Source organism: Chelmon rostratus, chromosome 20 (genome assembly GCF_017976325.1).
Source record: "Chelmon rostratus isolate fCheRos1 chromosome 20, fCheRos1.pri, whole genome shotgun sequence".
NCBI lineage: Eukaryota > Metazoa > Chordata > Actinopteri > Chaetodontiformes > Chaetodontidae > Chelmon > Chelmon rostratus.
In genome coordinates, this window is record NC_055677.1 from 15981530 (window position 1) to 16006644 (window position 25115).

The 25115-nt window shown below is 44.3% G+C and overlaps 1 protein-coding gene across 2 annotated transcripts in view; it reads right to left on the reverse strand.

The window, feature by feature from the left end:
• The window catches only part of LOC121623719 (partitioning defective 3 homolog), a 323624-nt gene that overhangs the window by 151992 nt on the left and 146517 nt on the right, over window positions 1-25115 (reverse strand). For both annotated transcript variants that reach the window (XM_041961133.1, XM_041961132.1), the window contains exons 6-12: window positions 18761-18867; window positions 17809-17892; window positions 13872-13997; window positions 10995-11222; window positions 9653-9840; window positions 3680-3819; window positions 3085-3213 (exon numbers count right to left, since the gene is read on the reverse strand). In XM_041961133.1, the coding sequence (XP_041817067.1) occupies window positions 3085-3213; window positions 3680-3819; window positions 9653-9840; window positions 10995-11222; window positions 13872-13997; window positions 17809-17892; window positions 18761-18867 (1002 nt within the window). The remainder of the gene's footprint in view (window positions 1-3084; window positions 3214-3679; window positions 3820-9652; window positions 9841-10994; window positions 11223-13871; window positions 13998-17808; window positions 17893-18760; window positions 18868-25115) is intronic.

Genomic DNA, 25115 nt, shown 5'->3' on the forward strand with positions numbered 1-25115 from the left:
GAGCCAAAAATGTTCAACACAACAGAGATGAAAGTCGTACTATGAGGAATATTATAAAATACTGTAATATCGTGGATGGTGTGGGTTTACAAGAGGGAAAAAAAGAGGTATGAAAGGGCAGACTTATTAGTGATAAGTCCAGTGTTTGGTAAAGGTTAAAGCTGCTCCACTTCCCTGATACAGCATAATGTATCTGTCTGAAAATGTCTACTGATATCCTTGGACTAGAGAGGGAGAAGTAAGCAAGCAGACAAAGACGAGGGAAAATCACAAAGGCAACGCCCCACTCTGCTTCATTGCCATTTAACCTTTTCTCTTCCCAGTGAGTACATATTTATTGAGAGCTATCCAGAGCTACTGCTTGCTACTGAAAGCATGTCAAAATACACCCCGACCGTGGTAATTAAAGACGCAGCACAAACACGCTGGGAGGGTAAATTAATTCCTCTGGGGGCGCGTGCAGTATGCCTGGCATACAATAAAGCATCAACACAAAAGGAGATGTGGAGGGATTTTCGGCGCTGACATTAAACATCGGCAGGCAAATGTCAACTAGACAAAAAAAATGGCTCTTTTCTATTTTCAACTATCTGTGTGTGTGTGTGTGTGTGTGTGTGTGTGGAAGGCTACACTTCTTTGACAGACGCCTGTGGTTTTCTGGCATATCATTCACGCTACTATTTAAACCATCATCACATTGTCATTGAGGGAATTACATGAATGACGGCATGTAAACGCTTCTCCATACGTGCGTGTTCATGTGCGTCGCGGCAACGTGCGGACCATACATGCACACGCGCACACACCCACTCTCTCATCCATAGTGTGTGACAGAGGAGGCAATTACCAACCATGCTTTTCCTCCATGCTTTATTTGCAATAACTGTCATCAGCAGAGCCTCGGTCGGCCTCCTTATCTGATTTTTATGAACATACTTGTGAGGATTATTGAGATTTGTGAAAGCACTGCTGGGAAATGTGAGTGTGTGAGAGAACAAGAAAAAGAAAAGGAGCAGTGAGGGAGAGGGTAGCGAAATGCTAATCTGACGTGGAAAGCGATGAAATATTAACTAGCAGCGTCTCACGGCGTGTAGAACTTGGTCAAAAGACAGAGAGTGAAAAAAACAAAAAAACAAAAACAGAGACAGATCATTAGACAGTGTTTCCATGATGGGCTTTTTCTAATCGCGTCATGCCTGAGGAGCTAAGTGAGCGTAGCCCATCAAACCCTCACACCACACCGCTCATGAGTAGACAGCCCAGAGGCGACCGTGCATTTTTGAACACTCCTCGCAGCATCATTCAGCTGCTGTCATGGGAGGAGGTATGAATCAGTTTGGTGCATCACTCCAGCTAGAATCTAAGTGTTGGGCTGTCAAGGTTAAACAGCCTGTTGAATGGCCTGAAGGTCACAGGTTTGATGCAAGCAGCAGCCACATTATGTTGTCTTTACACGTTGAACATCAATGACACATTTTATGGTTGTGCAGGCTTCCTTATTTGAAACCCTCTGACTCCTTTAATACAAGTAGGAATTAAATATGAGCCAATTTGCCACTTTATGAATGTTAAAATTATAGTAACGCTGTAGACCAATTAAAGTGGAGCTAAGTCTGGGGGTGGTGTGTTTCTAACTGGAGAAACAGCACATTAGCAGAGTAAAATGTGTCTCAGAGGGCCATTACTCTACAGGTTGAACAGCTCCTATCGCGGGGTTAACAGCCCGGGTGCCAGCCTGAGTATTAAGGGTAGGAGTGTGGTTGGCATCAGGGGCCCCTGGACTGCCAAGGTGCTGTGACACCCGAGCCTGCTGTCAGAGCGACTGAGCGCAGGTGGACGAGGGCAGTAGCCTCACCATCTGTTGCACGACAGCCAAAGTCACCCTGTATGTAGGCTGTGTGTCTGCGAGTGAGTGTGTTTGTGTGTAAGACCAAAGTTGTACACTATTCTTGTCTGCATACACACATCACTTGAGGCTGTCTGTGCATGTGTGTACTGGGCAGCGTGTGTGTCTGTGCTGAGATTGTGCCTGCTCGTGCACATCACTTGCTTGTGATTGAATGTGTGTTTTACCATAAGTCTGCCTGTGTCTTATCTTGATGTGTGAGCGTGTGCAGTGCATCTGCACAAAAAGTGTGTGCATGTGTGTGTGAGTGATGCAGACCTGTATCTTGACTCTTTGTACACATTCCATGTAGTGAACTGTGTGTTCATTTATCAGAGTGTTTGTATGTGTGTGTGTGTGTGTGTGTGTAGGGAGGTTGGTTGTGAAACTAAACCTGTCTACCCCGCACTTGGTAAACCATGTGTGTTCATGTGGTTGTCAGGTCTTAATCTGTTGGGGTTAAAGTGGTCGGTGAATATTTAGGTGCATGTGGACTTCAAAGTCACCATTGCAGTTTTCAGGTTGATCTAAAACTGTGTCTGCAAATCTGTCCAATTCAATATCCCCTTTAAATTAAAATAATTACTTGTAATTCAGAATCACATTGATTTTTAGGACATTTTATAGACATTTTTGCCATAAATCCTTCACAGGAGAGCAGCCAATTAATGAATACAACACCGATAGATCTACCCAATAGGCACGAGAATGTGAAAATTGGGACTGCAGAGCGTGATGGGAGGAGAAGTTGCAGTTGGGTTGCAGTTCAAAGCACATCGGTGCAGCCACCATGACAAATCCATATACAAGCTGCACTGAATGTTTTGGTGACCTTTAACATTTTCCTAGAATGACCTCATTGAGTCAGCTGGCATATGACGAATCAAACCGACTAATCTAATCCATCATATATCTACCATATCAGCAAAGAGTTTGGTTAATTCAGTAGTATTTGGAATATAAACCATAGCCACCTAAGTCAGTCTCCCACTCTTATTATTTACATAAAATGACTGAAGAAAGTTCTGAGAAAAAAAACAGTTTTCTTCAGTTCAGTTTTACATGTCAATTACACCACTTCTTAAAAATTCAGGAAATCTGAGGTGTTGCAATCAGCTGTTAAAGTGGTTTCATTATTTCTGAGAGGGAAAGCAGGAGTGAAGATATGTTCTAAGGTGAGGAGCCGGCTGGGTACTGACCACTTCTCGGGGCAGCAGGGAGTCCTCTTGGCGAGTCACCAACAGGTTCACAGTCCCACCCATGGGTGTGGCTCGGAGCAGGGCCACCACCTCTTCCTGGCTCTTACCATTCAGGTCCACTCCACTAACCTGCACATACACATGCACACACAAACAGAGGAATCATAAATACTCAGATAAATACATATATCCTGTACAGGCGTAAATAAATGCGCACACAGATACACACACACTCAGCGGCAAAACTAAAATCAAGGAGCTCTCCGGCTTCAGACACGGGGAATCTATGGCCTCCACATGACCTATGCAGATTACCCTCCGAGCCAGTTGGAACTGGAATTAAACACGGGTTATTTCCCCATAAAGTGAGCGCTAGCTGATTTTCATGTCAGTCTGATTGAAGTATAATCAAAATATTGTGCCATAGGGAACACAGTGTGTTTGACTCATTTCAACAAAAGCTCTGGAAGATTGAATTTTGGAACAAACCCATATCGGCAAAAGAGTAATTAGTCTCTGAATTAATATGCAATCTCACAGAACGCACTCGTCGAACACCGTATAATGGTTCGAGAGTTAAAAAGACCTGCCCCACCTCCAGCAGCCGGTCTCCAGCTTTTAATCGTCCATCTTGAATGGCGGCCCCTCGAGGAAGGATGTTTTTGACATAAATGGGGGCACTGCCACCGATGGGGACGTCTCTGGATGTGATGCTGAACCCGAGACCCTCTGGACCTGGAAAAAAAATGGAAAACATATTTCAGTGATTGGTTTTTCTCTTGCCTACTTGGCGTTCAGAGGTCAGAGGTTTCCGACACAGCATCGGTCTTTGACATTTCAGTGTCTCGCTCAAGGACACTTCATTAGGCAAGTTTTGCTAGCAAGGGTGCGTGAACCTGAGCGGTAAAACTGAAAGATTGTCAGCCTGCATGCTCTCACACTGTGCCACCACAGAAATATAACAGTAATATTACTGATTTACAGCCCTGCCGAGGCTTTATCGTTCTGACGGGGGGAGAGCTAAATAATGTGCACGTGTTTATGTTTGGTAACGTGTTCCAGCGCCTCCATATGAGTTCATAAATGTCAACAACAAAAGATTTGTTCCTCCAGGTAAACATACTGACATTCATTCTTTTTCTTGCTTTCATTTCAAAACACTAACAGATAACCAGTACGTACGATACATCGCTGTGGCAATGATAGTGATGAAGTACACTTAGATTTTTTTGTGCCCATACTTGCATTTTAGCAGGAATATTTGGAATCTCATTAGTTATTTCTAATGAAATCTGAAATTGTTTTCTCAAACTGTCAAAGTGCTTCTACTGTGACTCTTAGAAACAGGCCCGACTGCTGAAACCATTTCTGGAAGATCCTTTTCATTACACGCCGCCGTAACATGAGTAACCACGATGCAGGGATCAAATTATGGTTTTCCACCACGTTCTGAGCCTCCTATGGTTAATACAAACATGCTTACTTCCATCCTAACGTTCTTCATTGGTTTGCCTTCAGGGTGTGTCTCGCTCAGGTTTTTTAGGAAGTAAAAATGAAAATATGTCCTTCTAACTCTAAATATAGCCTCAATGAATTGAACCAAAATTTGGCGTTTATGATAAGTACATGTGGACTGTAAAGCCACTCTTGCAAGTTATGGTCGGATTAAAGACCAGTTATGGACCAGAATAAGCGGAGAGAATTGAATGGCTACGGATCGCAGAATGGATCAAAATGCCCTTCAATAGCCTCCTAAAATGTTGTGCAGTACGCCTACATGAACAGCAAAATATGCTGTATTCTAAATCATCCGCATGTTTTAACCAAAGAACCGCTCAGACTTTTGGTAGGTCAGGGGGCTGTGTTCAAATCATGTCTGGGTCAAGGCAGCCTTCTGCTATATATAGATATTCAGAAGTTTGCATCATGTGGAAAGCAGTGCTCCTTATGTGTTAATTAAAAGCTGCTTCTTCCTACTGTAGTAATGCGCAAGAGCGACATGCCTTTTTGAAGTGCAGCGAGTGGTGAGGTTAAATTCCACAGCTGAATCCGAGGAAAGACTTCAGATATCAGCTGTGCAAAGCCATTTGCTTTAGGTTTTAAGGCTGACCTTTAAGGTTCATCAAATGAATATGAATTGCTGGTGTGGAGGAAGTAGGCAAATACAATAACGGATAAATAAGAGGATCTCAGGCCTGACCTTTTCCATTGACCAGACCTGAATTTGTCAAATAGAAGCAAGAAATTGTTTCACATGTCAGCCAGAGAGTGTTTGCTGGCTTATTCTTTGACAGAATATTTAAAAACTGAATGGCCCTGCTACATAATGCTATCAGATGAGTCATTAACGACTGTGTTCAGAGACAGATTCCACCATGTTTAACCTAGCCGTCGGCGTTTCGAGCAGTCAAGTAGAAAAGCTGTGTTATGTGGTTTCAGTGGAGGCTTTTCTGATGGTAACAACAGTGATTAGTATTCAAGTCAAAGCAGCTGCTCATTTCACAGAGCTGTCAGCACCTCTGATGGTTCATCATGACCTACTTTTCCCCACTATGTCTCTCTAGCAGTCTCTCAAACTGTCTGTCGTCTCGCTGACAGTGATGGTGTTGATGAACAAGAAACACAAAGAGGGAGAGGCGCGCTTCGTAACTTTCCTGTGGCTTCTGCACACAAACAAACTTGCGGAAAGGTGATGAAGAGGTTGCTTATAAAGTCAAAAAGTTGAGGTGGTGAGGATAATGACGTGCTAGGAGAAATAGCTGCCATCGTTTATGCTGGATGATAAATCTGCAGAGTTTGTCTTGATGAATGCCAAACTTTTAACACAAGGTCACACAGCTGCCACAGCGATCACCTCCCCGCTCAGTGCAACATGACACTATAGAGATAATAACATGAGGCAGATTATATTTCTAACGAAAAAGGTGACGATGTGATTTCACAAATTTATCAGTCGAGTCTTTTTAATCATTACTCCATGACCAAAGACTGTGCCTGTGTCCGACACTTTCTGAACCACAAGAGCTGCACATCAACTCTTTTCGCTCCCGTTTCCACTGTGACTGCCCTCCCATGCCAGTCCCTCTCCTCTCCCCAGGCCCGCACACTGCCTAATGAGCAGAATCAAACTCCGGCCCATTGTAAGATCCCGTCGTTAACAGTCTCCAATCAGGCAATTAGGAGAATGCATCTCTAATAGGCCTGCAGTAATTAACCACTGACGTCTTTATTTTGGGTAATAGAAGAGCAGGATAAAAGTAATCGTATCCCTTTCTGGATTAGTTGGAATCCTGGCTCCAATAAGCCAATTAAACAGCAAACATGAGGAGAGGCTGAGGCACATTAGAATGACTTAATGGGGTGCGTATGTCCTTTTCGTCTGCAGTATTTGATTAAGGCACTCTTGTTAATTTGCCATGCAAGATCTGCTCCCGCCACTCGGAACTCAGAGCCACTTAGGCCGAATCACAACAATTCCAACGAGTCAACAACAAAACTGCTGAGGCCTTTCTAAAAGTACATTAGCAGTGATAAAATCTGATGGTAATCAAATGGAACTGTCAAAATGGATTTCAGAGGCACATTTCCCAAGACTCTGTCAGATTTTAGAGTTCAGTTAAAATTTCCAATTCAATAACATTTGGACAATAATTCTTCTCCATTTAGAGGTTGCGAATGGCTTGAAGTTTACAATCCAATCCGGTAAGGCCCATTTAAATCATGAGCAATAATCTGAGAAACCATTTCTGTCACTTGGGGGACAGCATACTTTTGAGAGTTATGACTTCTGTTGAATTAGACCATGAAGCAATGTGGCTAGTGAAAATAAACTAAACTACTGGCATCACTCTCCTCCTGGAGCTGCACCAACATCTCCCCAGCTTGGTTTCACTAAAATGAGAGGCTTGCGTGAAGGAGAAAGAGAGGAACTTTATTACATTATAAACAAAAATATATAACTTGCACTGCAGCCCCGCACTGTATGAGAACTCTGAAACTCTTCTGGCAGTGCTCGGGGATCTTCGCCAAACACATTAGAGCAGCTTGTGGCTGCATTTCCCCAGAGCGCGTTGCGTTTAGCGTGCGCTGCTGCCCTCACTTGCCGCACTATTCCCTGAAGCTCGCTGCTACGGCCTCGGTGCCAGCTTTCAACGAAACATCTGCTCCCTCCAACAGAAACAAATGAAGCAGAGAAGAGAGGAGGCAAGTCACCTCCGCACTGGTTTATTTCACAACCAACCGCTCGTCAATGCATATGAAGACAGTGAAGTGATGAAAATGAGATGGAATCTGGCATTGAACCCACCACAATGGTTGGCTATGATGCACAACAGCTCCAGTATCAAAGGCCTGTCCAAGTCTGCAAGCAAACCAACCTCAGCTGGGAGCAGACTGATTGCTGAATCTTAATATTTCAACCACAAGACCATGGCGATGTATTCTGAGCACATCAAACCACAAGTGTTTGCTTTTGGCCTGCTCCGTTTAACAAAGCCCAAAGGCAAGCAGAGATTTTTGAATATTTCCTGAAAGATCATCTCCTTCGACCTATTATTTACTGAGGAGAAAATAAATGCATGCAGGCGATGGTATGGCCCTTTGTCCCCTTTGTCTCAATGAGGAGTAAAAAGGGGTGACAGAGCCGAACATTAGTGATAGAGGCCGGAGGGGAGAGAGAGAGAGAGAGAGAGAGAGAGAGAGAGAGAGACAGGTGGCATTTGCATCTGCTCTCCCTTGAAAGATAAACTACTTCATGGTTGTCACATTAGCCTTTTGATAATCGAAACAGCAAAACTATATGTTTGTGTCTTAGAGTGAACTAATAGTTAAATACAGAATATTGCTGGAACTGGCTTGTGGAGAATCTGCCAGCCTGCAAAACAGCCTGCACACACTTTGATGCTTTAAAATCAGTTAGACGGAGCGCTTCTTCGGCTCTCGGCTGATAAGTTAAACACAGAAGCACAACAACAAATGTAAACCAGTAGGTCTAGGGCACAGGGACTGTGTGGCTGTGCACCTGCTGTTTTGGTTAATGTAGGTGCAGCAGGCCAAAGTATAAAAGGGCTGGGTGAAGGTGAATATGGATCAAAGGGTGTGGTGATTCAAAAATATGCTCTCAGCCAGTCCCATCACTGGTTTCATCGCTCTGAAACAGCTGTGCCAATCACACAGACATATGACGACAACAGCTCAGCAAATGAACCATATTGTTGTCTGGATGGTGCAGAGCAGCATGATGTGAACACACAGCACCATAAATCTGCAGCCAGATACAGATGGTGTGTTTTTAAACAGTTAATTACAGAGTAAAAAAATGTTTTGGTGAAGCAGTTTTTGTGACCGCATCAATCCGACACTATTTCAGTCATTCTTCTACTGTATCTCACGTCGCAATTGGTTACATACTCAACATGTTGTGTTGGTTAGCAAGCTGTGACACAAGGTCAGTCAGATCTGGTAATCTGATGTCTCCCACATAAACTGGCAGAAAAAACGTGTTTTAATCACTTCATGTAGTGTGCATGAGATTTAATGATAGTAAAGTTGGTGTGGACGGCTGTTCATAATGGCACTGCGCTCTGAGATGGTGCTTCAAATTTCTCAACATATCTGTACTGCTGCCTTCAGATGGCTGCAGGTCTTTAATGACTCAAGGAGAAGCTTCTCATACAGCATCAAGCAGCTGTGGACAGATCACACATCAATCACTCATATTCGTTTATTGATGTATGCACAGACGTTTCTGTTTTAAAAACATTAACTTGTTCTATATGATGCCGATTTGAATTTATTTTAACTTGCAGAGCAGACTATTTGTCTCCCCCTTCTCGCAGTGGGAGTAATTACACAAATGCTGTCGATGTGCAGATTACACCACATGCTCTGCCATACTCCCAGTTGCTGTAGCCTCCTTTCCCCTTTCAGCCCTAGAAAACCGAGAGATGCCGCAGACAACAGATTTAAAACCTCCAGTACACTGTGAAATACAGAAAGATTTACCTGGCATTCACGGCTTAGTCAGCATTGTATGAACTCGTTTGGCATGAGCTTGAATATAACATTGGTTTATATGTAAAAGTCCAGCACTACAGCTTTCATTAAAATAGCTTCTGTTAAAGATTATTTCTGCACATCTGCTTCAGGTATTTGGTCTGCCCCTCTTGATAAAATCACTGAACTGGCAGCTGAGTGACGCTGAGTCAGAAACAGTCTGACTCTGAGATGTTTATTCTGAACGCCAAGTCGAAGACCCAATTTCCACGGAAATATCAGCAACTGGTTTCGCACTGCCTCCCTTGAATGAATCTCCCTCCTGTCTGTACTCCTCCTGCCACCTGTGCACCACGCACTCTGCCCTGGACACCAAAATACCACATGGACAGGCAAAGCGAGTTTTGAGGTCAGGAAAACACAAAGCTGTCAGAGCGCTGCTTGAAAATAGGGCCCTTTGTGCGACTATTCCTGCCATCTGCCGAGGTTTCTACTTATTTATTTTATTATTCTCATGAAAATGCTGAAAGTTGGTCGCTTCAACATGCATGCATTCATGCGTGCTGGTTCTTACCTTTCTTCAGCTGGATGTTGAATCTGCGGCCCTTGTTCTTTAGGTAGGAGCTGGTGGACGGGTTTGTGCTTATCCTGCGCTGCAATGTGGGGGAGGGAGCTGACGAGGTCCTGGAGACCAAGGTGTGGGGTAACGTGGTGTACCGTCGACTCGGCTCTGGGGTGCTTCCTGCCAGGGGTCCCTGGTTGCTGGTTACAGAGAGAGACGAAGATCAAGGCTTGATTTGTTTTTTTTACCTACATGACTAGACCATTTGTCACATGATGTGGTGGAAAGGAAAGTTTTGTGCCTTCGACATTTCCAGCATGCTGTTTTGGTATTTTCTGTGTTTTTAAATAAACTAGCACATCTACGTTCTACAAATGAAGATGTAAATCAGTTTCAACAAACAACATTTTTTTTCTAATGATATTCAGCTAAAACATCATATTTGGAATGACTATTTGGCCACTGTTGGAAATAATGAAAGCAGCTGGGGACAAATACACGCACACATACGGCCTGCTCCATGATTGGTCGGCGGATGAAAATGTCCTGGTCAATAATTTATTGGTTAACAAATTGCTTGTGGGGTTTGGGTTGTTATTTTGTGAAAGTTCTGATACTGTGCTCTGCTAATTGGATTCATCCCTTCTGTGTCTGTCTCTTGTCAATGCATCCTGTCTTCTATTTCTCTTTTTACTTGGGCTAATAATAAGTGCTGTTTTAAATTGAGCATATACTGTCAGTACATAGTCAACATTTGTCAAGCTGCCATAATGTAAAGTAAGATGCACAATAATGTTGTTTCAGCATTAAGTGATTATCTCCGTGTTGGGGATATCGACTAAATCTATCACAGAGAGAATTGATAGATGATTTATGAATTTATATTACTGAAAGTATACTATAAACCTGTAAATACGGACCTCTTTGATAAACACCCACAGGTTTACATGTCTGGAATTAGGCCAAAGACATTACATAGATTAATAGCAACGGCAGGCAGATAAAATGGGCTTTTAACAAGATGATCAGACTTTTGTTGTGCAGCTTCTAAACTCTGATGGATTCACATTGAACATATTAAGAAAAGTCATTGACTGTTGTAATTAAAACAGAATTGCATTAATTGGAAACTGTGGCAGCCTGCGACTGCTTAGCCTAATTATGTGCACAAACATGAACTTTTGTTATGTTTCCAATCAACTGGTTGGACAGAAAGGCAGCTTTCATTTCATGGTACTGTGTTTCTCACTTTTATCGGCTTTCAAATCCTGCGCAGGTTGTACTAACATCCACTCAATGGCAACATGTTTGCTGGATAGGGATACACAAGAAACAAATCGGAGGTCAAACCTACTTGTGGTTAAGGCCTGGTTGTGGTCCAGACCTGGACATCAGCCCCCCTACCAGACTGGACCTGTCCCCCGGGTGCTGAGAGTCTTGGCTAAAGCGGACTCTGTTGGACTGGGGCGGGCTGAGCTCGCTCTGGGCCGAAAGCAGCTCGTACTGCCTCTTCATGGCTGCGGGGACCACGTGGAAGAGGATGACCGGGCAACGCATCGCCTGCCTGAAGATGTTCTGGGCTCTGGAGGTGATGCAGAGAGAGAGACAGAGAGAAAGAGAGAGAAAGAGAGAGAGAGAGAGAGAGAGAGAAGGTCATGCAGACAGATATGAATTAGCTTTGACATGATAAGAGATACAAGTACTATAATGTACTATCATAGCTTGACGGATATAGAAGGATAAGGAAGGCTATGTGGTACTATATGTTGAGGGGCCACAGGGAGAATTGAGGCTAGCATGGCTAATCGCAGGGCTACTCACCACAGTGCTGCAGAGGACAGAAATTACATTATCTATAATTACTACCAGCATCAAGGCAGGTAAGAGATAAGAATGGTGAGTCAGTGACTGAACATTACATTTTGTGTACTCTATATTATGCCTGTGAAACATACTGTATGACTATAAATCAGTACACAGTATAGCGGTCTGTGTGTTTGTATGTGTCTGTGTGTGGTTAGGGATGAATGGACATGAGCTGACTCGACAATCAAAACAGAGAGGATGAATCATGCATCAAGGAAGCTTTCCAGACAATGAGGTTTCAAAGTAAGCAAACGCACACTTCATTCCTTACGAACAAAATAAGAAAAAAAAAGGCCAAAACACACACTGAGTCTCATGCGAGCTCTGGGGCCAAATAAGCCAAGACAAGAGCTCAACATCATTCCCAGACGCAAGAATTGTTTAGTCTGGTTTAGCCGGTGGCACTTAGCATATAGATAGACTGGCCAGGAGAGAGGCACGCTGCATCATAAGGGGCCACAGGCATGGTGGATGTCTGGATTCCAACAATCCCACCTCCTGTTTCCAGACCCCCATTACCACGCCAGTAATACCATGCTGATTCTATCCAAATGACAGCCGCTAAGCTGCTTCCGCCACAACAGACAGCTCTTCATTCAAGCTGTGTCACAGAGGCGAGGCGCGCACGATGTACCAAGCCACTTCGGCAGGATTCGGTCTCTCCCATCTTTATTCCTATGGTAATTTACAAAAATCAATCACATGTGCACACTGAGAGTGATGACTGAGCGAGTGAGTGTGTGTGTACGCTCCCACCTGCACATATACAGTGCCATCACTCCAGTAATCAGGCTCCACGCGGGCCTGATTGAATAATAAATCACCCCATCAATGCATCATTACATTCAGTTAGATTAAGCGCCTCAAAATATTTACCCATGCAAAACAATCCAAGGAGATGAGACTATCACTTTAAATTGTCGCTGTGCGCGGTGCACAATCACGGGCGGGGGGTTGGGGTGCGGGGGTGCAGACGGGGGAAGAAAGTTTAGCTCCTTCATCTAATTTTCATGCAGAATCACAAACATCATATGCATTTGGATGCCGGTGAGGAGTGTGTGTTTGGCAGGGGAGGGTAAGTGCGGAACGCTACAAAACATCACTCCCTTGTGGATTTGGTTTGTAAGCCTCTTTCACACTAGAAAAGGCTTGGAAGGAAACTGGGATGTTTACTAATGACAACGGCGTCGTTTTGAAATGAAAGAAAAAAAAAAGAGAAAACCTTAGTGGCTTTGTACACAGCCTGGTGAACACATTAACATAATGTGGTAAGGTAACCGTGATAGGCTGGAGTTTTACATGCTGATGGAGGCGTTTTCTTATCTTTTCCAAAGTCGGATATAAAATTTTAAGCAGGTCTTGTTTTTGACAGTGATAGAAAAAATAGGGAGTCTCTCACTCTCCTTCTGAATGCTGAGGGTTTCCAAACTTGGTCTCAGTCTCAGTTTCTGTCAATCATCCAGCAGGGTGGCTCTAAGCCCAGTGGTCTTAGATGACCACGTCCAGCCCAGTCTGACTGTAGGCTGGGCCTTTGTTGGCAGGAATCCGGGCTATTTCTTCCCGTGGAGCGGTAGATGATAAGGGAGAGTGCCACGCAGACCTCCCCACACTGCCTCCAGAAGCAATCTATTTCTCAGCCTGACACACACACACACACATGCACACATGCAGTGTAGATAATGCCTGTGAATATTCTCATTCATCCAGGTCATTGTAAGCTTTAGGGCATTCAATCGTTCGCAACTGGACCTCGTCAGTTTGTGTAGATAATACTTTATAGCTCAGTGTAACTGTGCGTGTGTGTCAGGGCATGTGCAAGTATATGCGAGAGTCTGCACAATCAGTGCTGTGTGTGTGAGGGAGAAGGGTGGCTATGCATGAATGGGGGGGCGAAAGTCTCAGGTTTATATCTTATTCCAGTTTCGGAAATGGAGGAGAGCGATGAAATGAAAAAAATGAATTAAGAGAAGAGTGCAGGTGGTTTTGGATCAGAGGGCGAAGCGGTGGTGAAGGACTGCAGGTCACTGAGACCGATTACAGGAAGGACAATGAAGACAGTAACATTTCTGTTTTAATGTGCAACTGTGTGGGTGTCATGTCTGCCTGGAGTTTAGGCTCAACACACTGCTCTCAGTGTGACCTGTGTCACCAAGTGGATCATGCATCAAGATAATGCAATATGTGCCTTTGCTTTGGATGTAGTGAAAGAAACTAAAACAAGCATGGCAGTCAGTGCACCTAACAAGAAGAGGATGAAATTATTTGAAAAGTAACTGGGAGTAGGAGGTTGCCAGTTTATAATGTCGCACGGAAAAGAGCCTGTTTCATTTACAACCATCAACCAACGCCCGAGTTCAGAGCTTACTGTTCGAAGCGCAGGTGGCGAATGTCTCCCTGATTAATTTTGACGATGCAGTCGTTCTCCTTGAAGAGACGCTCCTGCTCGGCTTTGCCCCCGCGCTCCAGACGCTTCACAAGCAAGCCCTGAGTCCTGGAAATGATCACACAACAACTCACAGATAAAACAGAATTGAGACACATGCTGCAGCAATTTTGCCGCACACAGTCACATATCAAAGAACAGAACAGCAGGCGACACGTTGTAAGCCTTGTCCCCTGCATCCAATAATGTAATGAGTTCATAGAAGTCTCAACAAGAAGGCATGGAGGAGGAAAAAGATAAGGGATAAACTTTATCCAAAGAATGAAGTCGATGAGAATAAGAGAATTGTGTATATTTTATCAGTAAGCACATCTGAAAGATCAAATGAAAAGATGAAAATTAACTAGTTTTACAACTGTTGTAGGGAAAAGTAATTAAGTTTGCAAAGTAACTTTCATCTTATTGTGTTGTACTGTACTTATGCACGCTACTGTCACCAAAAGTGAACTTTCCAAACTTTAAGCTTGGATAAAGACCTGCATTTTCCTGGGAGAAGCACTGCATTCCTAACTAAATTCTAAGCCTGTGTCCGTGCCTCTGTCCCCGACTCTGTCTGCCTTTCTGTGGGCAGGTTTGAGAGAATGACAGCGCGGGTTGTCTGAGGTAATCCAGACCAACACCTAAGAGATCATCTTATGGCTTCAGAGGAAACGCTGCAGTCGCCTTCACCGGAGCTTAAGACGGGAGCCGCAGTGCTGTACTAAATACCCAAGCAGTAGTTCCACAGCAGTGCCATCTCAGCACTCCTCAAAAAAAAAGGCAACCTTTACCTTCAAATACCCGCCCGCCCCCTCGCTACCTCCTCTAAATAAATACATCAGTGAGCTCCTTTGGGGCTTTAGTTAGGCCCTGAGGATAACCACATGCAAAGAGATCTGATGTGCGCTCGCACAGCAGAACTACAAACTCCATCCGTCTCTAAGGCGCCAGATGCCTGAGGTAGCAGGTAGACTGACTGAGTGCAATCGTCTGGCGTCCTTGCATAAACTGACAAAAAGTTTGGGGGCTTACTTTTGGGAAATTAAAAATAATGATGAAATATATCACAGCTAAAACTAAGACTTACAAGGCATAGTAAATTATACTGCAATCAACAGCTTATCAGTGGCAAGGACATAAGCTGCGTGCTTATCATAATATTCAGTTACTTCCTATTGCTTCACTGGACACATAAACAACAGCAGGTTTAAATTTTGACCCTGTTTACCACAGACGTCAAGGGCAGATTTGCAGAGCTCTTTAGCATTTCAACCAAACAGGGCCACTTTCAGGACATTGGCTCTAATTGGCTGCATAATGTGGATGTCCACGCTCACACCGCAGACTCATCTCAGCTCCTCAATGGGGGTAAATGGTTCGGCATTAAGTTGAAATTAAAGATCACAAAAGGCCCTCCCTCTTTCTCGGTGCTGAGCCGGCGTTGCCAGGTCAGCCTAAGTGTGTTGAACAGAGAGTAATTGCGGGCGGTGTGGAAGTGGACATGATTGTGCTTTATCTCCAGAAGTGTTGGCAGCTTGAAAACAAAGTATTGCACATGGAGATTACACCGTGGACATACTCTAATGACTTCTGATCTGGGAGCAGACAAAAGACAGTAGATGAAGGAGTTTTGGCTGATCCCTGATCAGTATTCAAAGGAGCAGCAGAGAGGATTGGGGATAAAGCAGCATCTTTAGAGATTTGAAGAAGATGATGATTTTGTAAAGGCGCTTTTATTGTGATGACTGTAATGCACTGCCACCCTCTCAATTCCTCCCTGTCTCAATGATAGAGATTTTTTTAGATACAAATCAGTTACTTGGGGGAAAGTAGGAGAGCTAAAGCAAAATCTAAATGGCACTCTCACATGCTGTAAGTCAGAGAATTCATTATTTGCCAAATACAAGCACAAGCAGTTTGTAGTTCGAGGATTCTCTGCAGACTGGCCTGCTAAGTTCTACATTTAGACTCAGCTTCCCACTAAACTGTATGGCTTTACTCCATCTTGTGGCTGGGCAGCAGCGCTGAGAAATGATTTGAACGAGACCACCTGCTCTCATCTACTGCCTTTAATCAAATAACAATCCAATCAGGATCCATTTATGCACAGCAATTATGTCCACAGTTTGTTTACAATTGAAACTGGTCATGGAATGAGAAGTTCATTAAGCAGCCAATGCATCTGTGAGGTGTGTGTGTGCAGATGTACAGTATATTTATCTGTGCACAGCATTGAAGGTAGATCAGCACTGCTCATCCGTTTGTGTAACAAAAAAAGAAAGAGACAGCAAGAGTCTGTGTGGGAACACACCACTCAAGGTAAGTCCACACTTTTCACAAACTGCATGAATTCATCTGCAAGTATGCATGTGTGTGTGTGTGTGTGTGTGTGTGTGTGTGTGTGTGTGTGTGTGAGGGAGAGAGATACTGTCTCCTGAAACTCTGAGTCTACAGTCTTTCAGAGTCTCGACGCTCTCTCCTTCAGCTGTCTTCCCTCCTGCTTGGATCTAGCTTGATGTCAGCACAGAGAAGCAGAATGCGGGCAGCCGCTGCTGGAGTGCCTGAAGTTCTGTGTTTGCTGTCTGGTTTCGCTGGCTGTCTGACCCCTGTGGCCCCAGTCTAGACACTAATGACAGCCCGCTGAGCCTAATGCCTCCTGTCCTAGCTCACAGCGCACAGGAAAGAGCCGGGCCAGGCCATTAGCATCATCCCACTGACCAGACGCTAAGTCTTATCATGTCTGAAGTTAATTGAAGGCTCTGATAGCTATTAGTGCCGACCTTAGCTGATGGAGAAGAAATTTACTGGCCATGCAGCATTACTTCTATATGTTGCAAGATGCAGTCTGATTTTGTGGGAATACAGAGGAGCTTAAGGATAATAACATGTCCAATAAACTGTTGGATTTGAACTTTGTTTGAGCAATATTGCTTGGCGCGACTGCTCATGAGTCATTATTTTCCTTCTCTGACTCAGGATAACTCAAAGCGTCACAGCTTCAGAGGGAGTCAATCACACGGGGTCAAAGCTAAATATAGTTTCCTTGACACTTGCTTATAAACAGCGATGGGATTAGTGTCCCAAAGAAATGACACGCAGCAATCTTCAATGACAGCCGTCCTCTCTCTCTCAAATGTCATCCCATTTCATCTCCTCACTCTGTCTTTTCACCACATTCCCCTGCCCCCGTCTCCCCACGCTGAGTAGTCGCATTCACCTTGATGCCGCGCCAGTCCCTTGGCATGCAGCAGGGATCTGTGTTCTACACAAGCTTTTAGTTTGATTACATCTGGCCACTTCCTCTGTCCTTTTTTTTTTCTGGAATAACTATAAACTGGGATGCATTCCTCCTCTATTCCCCTGTCATTGACACGCCTTTAAAAAAAAAAAAAGGCAAAATAAAGCAGTCTGAATCACCTTCAAGGCAGAGCGGACACCATTGTGACTGGGGACACAGGGTAGAATAAAAAGCAAAGCAGAACACGACGTGGAAAAACAGTGCAGTCAGGAGCGAAACCACTTTCATCTGTTCTCCTTCCCACTAGGGGCTTTTGAGCCGTGGGATGTAAGTGGTGCCGGGTATGGGCGTGGTGTTTCAGCAGTGAGACTCACAAAAATAAAAAGATGGCCAGAAGTATCAGAGTCAGTGAGCAGGACAGCCTACAGCAACATGTAAAAAGAGATGTATGAGACAGAGCAGAGTTGGAAAAAGTGAAAAAATATATATATATGTGAAATGATGAGTAAAAGAAAAAAAGTAAGCAACGTCCACAGGGCTTCAAACCAAAGGATGCAGGAGACACATTGGATGGTGAGACTAACTAGCTATTGTTGTACACGAAGCTGCATTGACTCTCAGATTTGATTTGATTGTTTTTACCTGGCATCCTGTGAGCTGAAAGGCACTACGTGGATCCCCAGGGGCCCTCCTTCATTGGACACCTCAACCGGCTTGAGCATGCCGCTGCAGGACGATGATGGATGAGGCCGAGAGGACGAGAAGGAGGAGGCAGGGGGAGACGTGCATGAATAACAAATAACAGGAATGACAAGAAAATGTAGAAACGCAGGAAGTAAAAGACAACATAGTCAAACGTGACAAGACGTTGCTGGGATGTGTGGGCTGGGGGTTGGTGCGGCCTGATTGCTTAGGCTGCATTGTGTTGTCTATACAAAGTCATCCATTACAGAGTCAGGCTGGTGGACCTCGGGGTCGATTAGGGACCCAAATGGAGACTCCAATTAAGTGATTAAGATCAGAATGTTGTGTTAAAATAGAACAGATTAATTGAAAAACGTGTGTGGAAGGGAGGAGGAGGAGGAGGAGAGGAAGGTTAATTTGTGTGGATAAAGACGTGAAGACAAATGAACACAAGCAGCCGTTGATGCAGATGTGTGCGATGATGTTGATGAAAGAAGGCGTGGTCTTGTTGTACACTTTGTGTCACTGTCACGTGTTAATATGTGTTTAATGATGAAATTCTGGCAGTTATTAACCTTTCTGGTATCACTGTGGACAATTAAAAGGTCAGTTCCCCCAAATAATAAAAAACATATTTTCTCTCTTATCTCTAGTTGTATATACCCATGCACATATTTTGCATTCTTTTTGTCCAGTTTTTAAGATTTCTGCAGCCACCCCATATAACATGGAACTAGATTTGTGTGGCTGTACTTGGGCACAGTGGTGCTATGAGATAAATGCCAAATTTAGCATGCCAACACACTCACAGTTACACACACACACAATTTGTAATTTGGGTGACATAACCTTTTAAAGCATACTGTTCGCTATATACAGTAGGTGGTGGGGTGTGTTGGGAAGCACTCACTCCAGGTTTAACACAGGTGAATGTTCCAATGAGGAATCGGCCCTCCCTACTGGCTCTATCCTTTCAATTCTCCTTTCTTGTTTCCTTCGCTCTTCTTCCTCCTCCTCCTGAAAAGAAAAAAGAGAAAAAAGACAGGATAAATCATTAAAAGACTGTTCCAGCAAAGTAAAAAACTCGCCCTCTCTGTGTCATTATTTCTATTTGGCTGTGCTTGCATCTCCTCCTCTCCTGCCCGTATCTCTCCTCTGGCTTTTAATCCAATTACCTGCAAGAACAAGTAACGGCCTCTACTCTAAATCAAAAGAGACTTTCGGTGGAGTACAGATGGGAGCGGTGATGCTGCAGAAGCGTCCCTGCCCAGCCAAACTCTTCAGCGACTGTAGTGACAAAGTGGCCGTGATCGATTGCTCCTGTTCAATCAATCAGGTCTGGCCTGGGGCGTGGCATCGCTGCCGGATTTCTGCGGTGATGAGATCAGGTCTGGAGAGAAGGAAAGTGGTTGCGCTCACTGTCATTTGTTTCTCTCACTCTTCATTTCATTTACTCATCTTCCTTCAGGGCCATTAAGCAGCGGGGCCGGGAGGCGGCGGCTTTTACAGGCAAGCCAGACGTCTGAGGACTTAACTAGGCTCTGGGACGAGACAGAGCAGCTTCATGCTCTCCTTAACGGAGAATAAAATCTTTATCTGAGCTCCCTTTCTGGAGATGGTGCAGATTGAATACAGCACTTACATGCAGTGATGACATGCTGCATGTAGAATAGGAGGGAGACATATCTAATAACACGGGGTTCAACTTGAACTAATCATCATCTGCTGAAGGTTAGATACAGGAGGAGCAGGGGAGCTTCATCAACAAGTGACAAGAACACTGAATTCAACATTTATTCATTTTAAAAGGAAAAGGTAATTACAGTTTGTACCTCCAGTCCTATTATTGCTCATGCTTGTGTGTGTGTGTGTGTGTGTGTGTGTGTGTGTGTTTAAAAGTTGTCAGCACTCAGACAGCGTTTCATCTCTTTGGAGGGTCTGCTAAAACGCTTCAGTCGCCGCTGTTACTTCCCCGCCCTCATCCCTCACCTTCCTCTTTCTCTCGCTTTTGCTAAAATGTCAAGCTCGTCTAAATAGGTTTTGTGTCTTCCTGGTTTCTTTATGGAAATGGATTCAACCCTTTTCAGAGGCCAGGATATCTTTGGTGACACGCAGGCGTTGCACAGAGAGACTCCGTCTCCTATTTATTCTTTACAGTCGGGGGGTAAGGTGGGGCGGGGGCATGACAATTTCATCGGCAGCCTACCTTAAGAGACCTCGACACCCTACTTGTGTGTCTCCCCTCTCTAACTGTCCAGTATGAAAATGAGCCAGTCAACCAGTCGTCCATGCCTTTAATTACATGTCAGCTGAGGTCTCAGGTGCCTCGCGGGGACCGTTATTCTCAAAGCCGTTTCTGAAAACCTCCCAGGTGGATTGGCTGGATTTGTTTTATGCGCATACTGCACATGCTGTGTACAATGTACCTGACCACCAATGGGAACCCATAAATAAGTACAGGGCATAGAAGGGAGAAGGCAGGTGAAATTGGATAAGAAGAATAAATATGACGAGGGAGCGTGTAAGTTTATGAGATGAGATTGTCAGAAACTGAGGTCTGAAAGCCGGAAGAGTGTGCAAGGCCATGTTCATACTCGGCAAGGAAATGAAGGACGCTCGACGCCTTTGTCTCATTACACAACAGAGTGATCTGAGAGGTGAGTTGATTCACAGTGTATCACCACAGAAAGTGACAAGTAATTAGCTTCAGAGACAGTCTGTTCTCCTGTCTGTTGTTAGAGATGGCAAGTGGCTGTGACATGACTGCATCTCTCCTTCCTCTTTTAGCACATTTCTGCTTCAATGTAAGAAAAAGGAGATATTTGAGGTGATGGAATAAAGAGAGACAAAAGTCTGTGAGTTTTATCATCCGAGCACCAAGGGGAAGGGGTGCTTCATTCACACCAGGCCAATGCACAGTGTAAGCAGGTTGAGTGCGTGAATGTGGCAGGTAAAATTACCATAAACTGGCACAAGCTGATATCAAAGCAGCACTAGAGCAAAGTGATATTTCTATTCAGGTATGCTCCAGACAAAAGGTGTGAAAAACCGAGCAGAAGTGTGAAAATGACACTAAAGGAAACAAGAACCCTGTGATAAAAAAATGAAAATACATTTCTCAACAGTGAACAGACCGGAGTGAGTTGGCAATGGAGGAGAGGAAAGAGAAAATGAACTGTGAATAAGAGCAATGGGACAGAAAAGATAATGTTGCAGAGAACTGTCTTAAAATGAAAAGTGGAAAAATATGCAAACACGTACAAGAACTTTCTTAAGTGTTCTCTCCTTGATACAAGTGCAGCGATCCTGATCCTGACTCCTGATTCAAATATCGACTTTCCTTCCAAGGACATGTGCAAACCACTTCGCCTATTAAAGTGCAGTCATTTCACTGTTCTGGCAGGATTTCTAATGCTTTTATGAAAACCGTGCTAATGTTTAACACCTTTAAACTGACACATACTGTCATGTTGTTTAGCTGAAACAAATAATAGACTCGTCTCACATGGCTGGTTTAGTTAGTGCTAGTGTTTTGATATAAGAGCACATTATCGCAGCCGTTGGGGATGGTTTCATTCTCATGTTTGAATGCACGACACGCTTCGACTGCCAGTCAGTTTCCACCATAAACAGACTGACATGATTGACACTTGACACTGGATTCGCGAGGCGGTGCTTAAGTGGCCACTGTGGTTCATTAGAGTTAAAAACCGGGGATAACCAGCGAGCAAGGCCACAGTCTGTTCATTATCCGAGACAGACAAAGTCTGTGCTTTAACCAGACAAACACATAGCTCCTCTAAGGCTGAATGGGATAAATAATGACTTGTTAAGATTGGCATTTCATGCATGCAAGTCCTTAAGGATGGATGTTTTATTATTGCGGGATCTAGTATTGCAGGGGTCAGTGTCTCCTTGTGACCAGGGGCAGCAGAGGAAGCCATGTCCCTTTGTATTCACTGCCAGCCCACATATTGCCTGTCCTTGTGTCAGTGGCAAAGCCGAGCACTGAGTGACAGCAGAGGAGAGACACAGGCTAAATATACACCCATTTTTCTCTGGCCCGCCATTCAGCGTCTCTGCTCTTTTTCTTTGTCTCTCCATCATTCTGAATCTCCCCTTTCCTCCTCTCTAAAAACCCTCCATTTCTTCCTCCCCTGAGTGCTTTTAGCACCCCGTTGATCCCTTGGTAACCAGTGGAGTGGGGAAGCAACAAGGCTTTTCAACTCTCCATGGCACTCATTCCTAGCTCTCTCTCTTTCTCTCTCTCTGCCCCCCTCCCTCCCTCCCCCCACCTCTCTCGCTCCCTCCCTCCCTCCTATGCAGCAGGGAGGGCTCATAGCCCTGATCTGTGGCCAAAACTCCAGCCTCTTTAACAATGAAGGGAAGCGAAAGCAAGTGTTACAGGCTTGGCCATCGGACAGCTGCAGCATTAGATTATTGAAACTCATATAAGGAAAAGAGGGAGAGAGTAAGAGAGGAAGACATGCAGCGACAGGGAAGGCAAAGTGCAGAGTCTTGTTACCTTCAAATGGACAGGCAGGTAAGAACGGTAAGAGGACCACGGAGGGAGAAGGGAGGAGGGAGGGAGGTAGCAGCTGTCTGGTTGGAAGGGAAAATGCTGTACACACACACACACACACAAAATGAAACCCACTGCTGGAGGGTTGGGGCAAAGGGTGTGTGTGTGTTGAGGAGCTGTCATCCTCCATCAACCGCTGTCCTAAAGGACACCTACTGTAAGCATGTGTGTGTGTGTGTGTGCGTGAGTGTGTGCGTGTCTGTGTCATGCCATTAGCTATGGGCAAGTACAACATGTAGTTGTAAGGGGGGAAAAGGGGGGTGGGGCCCTCCTGAGCCCATCTTTGGTGTCAAGGGCTTAACAAGGACAGGTTCAAGGGTCACAGCAAATGGTGTGTTTCTGGCCACCACCCCTCCTTTAGGGCTGAGGTCCACATCTGTGTGACAGCTTCATGAGTGGAACAGGCCTCCCTGCCAGACGATGTCACAGGTTCCCTTACAATGAGCTGTCTGTGCCCAGCAGAACAATGGAGGCCAAAGAGGAGGACATAGAAATGACCCAGAATGAACCATGGTGTGTTTGCTGTATGAACAAATAAAGGAAACAAGCAATTTAACCAGAGCTGTTAGCCCAATGACTGCTGAAATATTTACAAAGACTGCCCTCCTTCCTGATCGGACGAGCTAAAAATATGAAACATTAATTGTGCAAGGTGAAATACGCCCCTTATGGAAACATTAAACCAGCCAAAGGTAACAAACGACAGCAACGTGTGAAAAGAATTTGTTTTCAGTGAGTTGAGAAAAAGGGGGAAAAAAGCAGCAAAGGCTTTTCCACTCCTTCACAAAATGTTAAGGAGCCATAATTGTACCCTCATTACCTCCAGTTAATGCAGTTTGACTAAACACTGTACAACAGACAAGAGCAAACAGGACTTCACAGTGCCACTGCATTGCACAATGGCATTGACATACAAAGACAAGCTGGCGGTAATAACTCCTAATAGTTCTATTAGAGTTCCTTTGACCTCACGGAGCAATTACCAATATTTTTCCATCTTAACTGGAGCCAGAATGTCGCTGTTTTCAATCAGCAGTTAAAAGTGGCTTCATGGCTTTGGACACCTATAACCCCGATTCCAAAAAAGTGCACAGTGTAACATATAAATAAAACACAATGTGGTCATTTGAAAATCTGAAAACCTGTTTGACTTACTTACTTGACAAAGACAATACATTTAATGTTTTACCTCATCAATTTCATTGATTTTTGGATATAAATGCTTACATGTTTCAAAATAGTTGGGACAGGAGCAACAAAAGACTGAGAAAGTTGTGGAACACTCCAAAAACACCTGTTTGGATCATTCCACAGGTTAACAGGTTGATTGGTAACAGGTGACAGTATCATGATGGGTATGAAAGGAGCATCCTGGAAAGGCTCAGTCGTTCACAAGCGAGGATGGAGCGAGGTTCAACACTTTGTGAACACATGATTGCATAAAGGAATTTAATACATGAGCTCAGGAACACTTTGTAAAACTTCTGTCAGTAAACACAGTTTGTTTCCAAATGATTGCATTCTGGTTTGGTTTGGTTTTTTGCATTTTACACAGTGTCCCAACTTGTTTGGAATCGGGGTTGTACACTTGAACAACAGATGATCCCAGCTTGGGTCCCAGCCTTCACCAGCTGCCAATGGATGGCATACACAGTGCGTAGGATGACCTGCTCATATCTGTGACAGAATTTACACAAATGGGTTATTCTTCATGTTACAGAAAGCCTTTTATCCGTCATAGCCATCCCCTCTGCCATAGGGGCCAAATTATGCACCCAAATGGCCTCTGTGGATAGATTGGACATGACTGTTCCCAGCCCCACCCTCTCCACCATCTCTAACCCTTCATTCCCCCAGCCGCCCACTAGACTCCAATGCCATTAAAACAACTAATATGTCAAAATGACGGAGATTATGAGACACTTATTTACATTTAAGTTGGGGATAAGGGAACATTACAAAAGGCTGGGCAAGAGTTAAACTGGTTAGCGGATGATGAGAGGGTCATAATGACCTCCTTCATCCTACGCACAAGTTCCCTATATGGCACTTAATGGGTGTCATCAGAGCGGCCAAAACCAGTTTCAGCATACGTTATTATCTTTTTTATATTGTTATGATCTTAATGATGATGTAAGCTAATGGTGATTTCATCAGTAGCACTGACGATTTATAGTATTGATGCGAAGGGAGCTGTGCACATAATATACAGCACAGTACCAACTGTATCAGGATCTTTCAATGAATGTTTCATCTTTTTGGCAAACTATTAGCTCCCTGTTGGACTGGGAACTGTAGCTCTGGAAGGAAATCAAAGCAGTGTGACCCCGCTGTCTGCTATCTCTTGCTATGAGTGTGTGTGTGTGTGTATGTGTGTGTGTGGGAGAGAGAGAGAGGGAGGCTACTTTACTACAGTCCTATGTTTGTGTGCCAAGGGGAGAAGCCGAGGCAGTGCCTGTCCTCTGATGAGGACATGTGTTGTCTTTCATATTTCACACCCCACACCCATGGGCTCCAGCCTTGTTCAAAAGAGAGCACTTGTATTCCAGATTAGATGTACTATTCCTTTTGATAATGAGGAGAGGGAGTCAAATATGTGTTGTTGTGCTAGGTTAGGGCAGTGGGGAGTGGGGTTGGGTATCAAGAACCTGTTCTGAATTGGAACCGCTGCCAAATTTTTAAG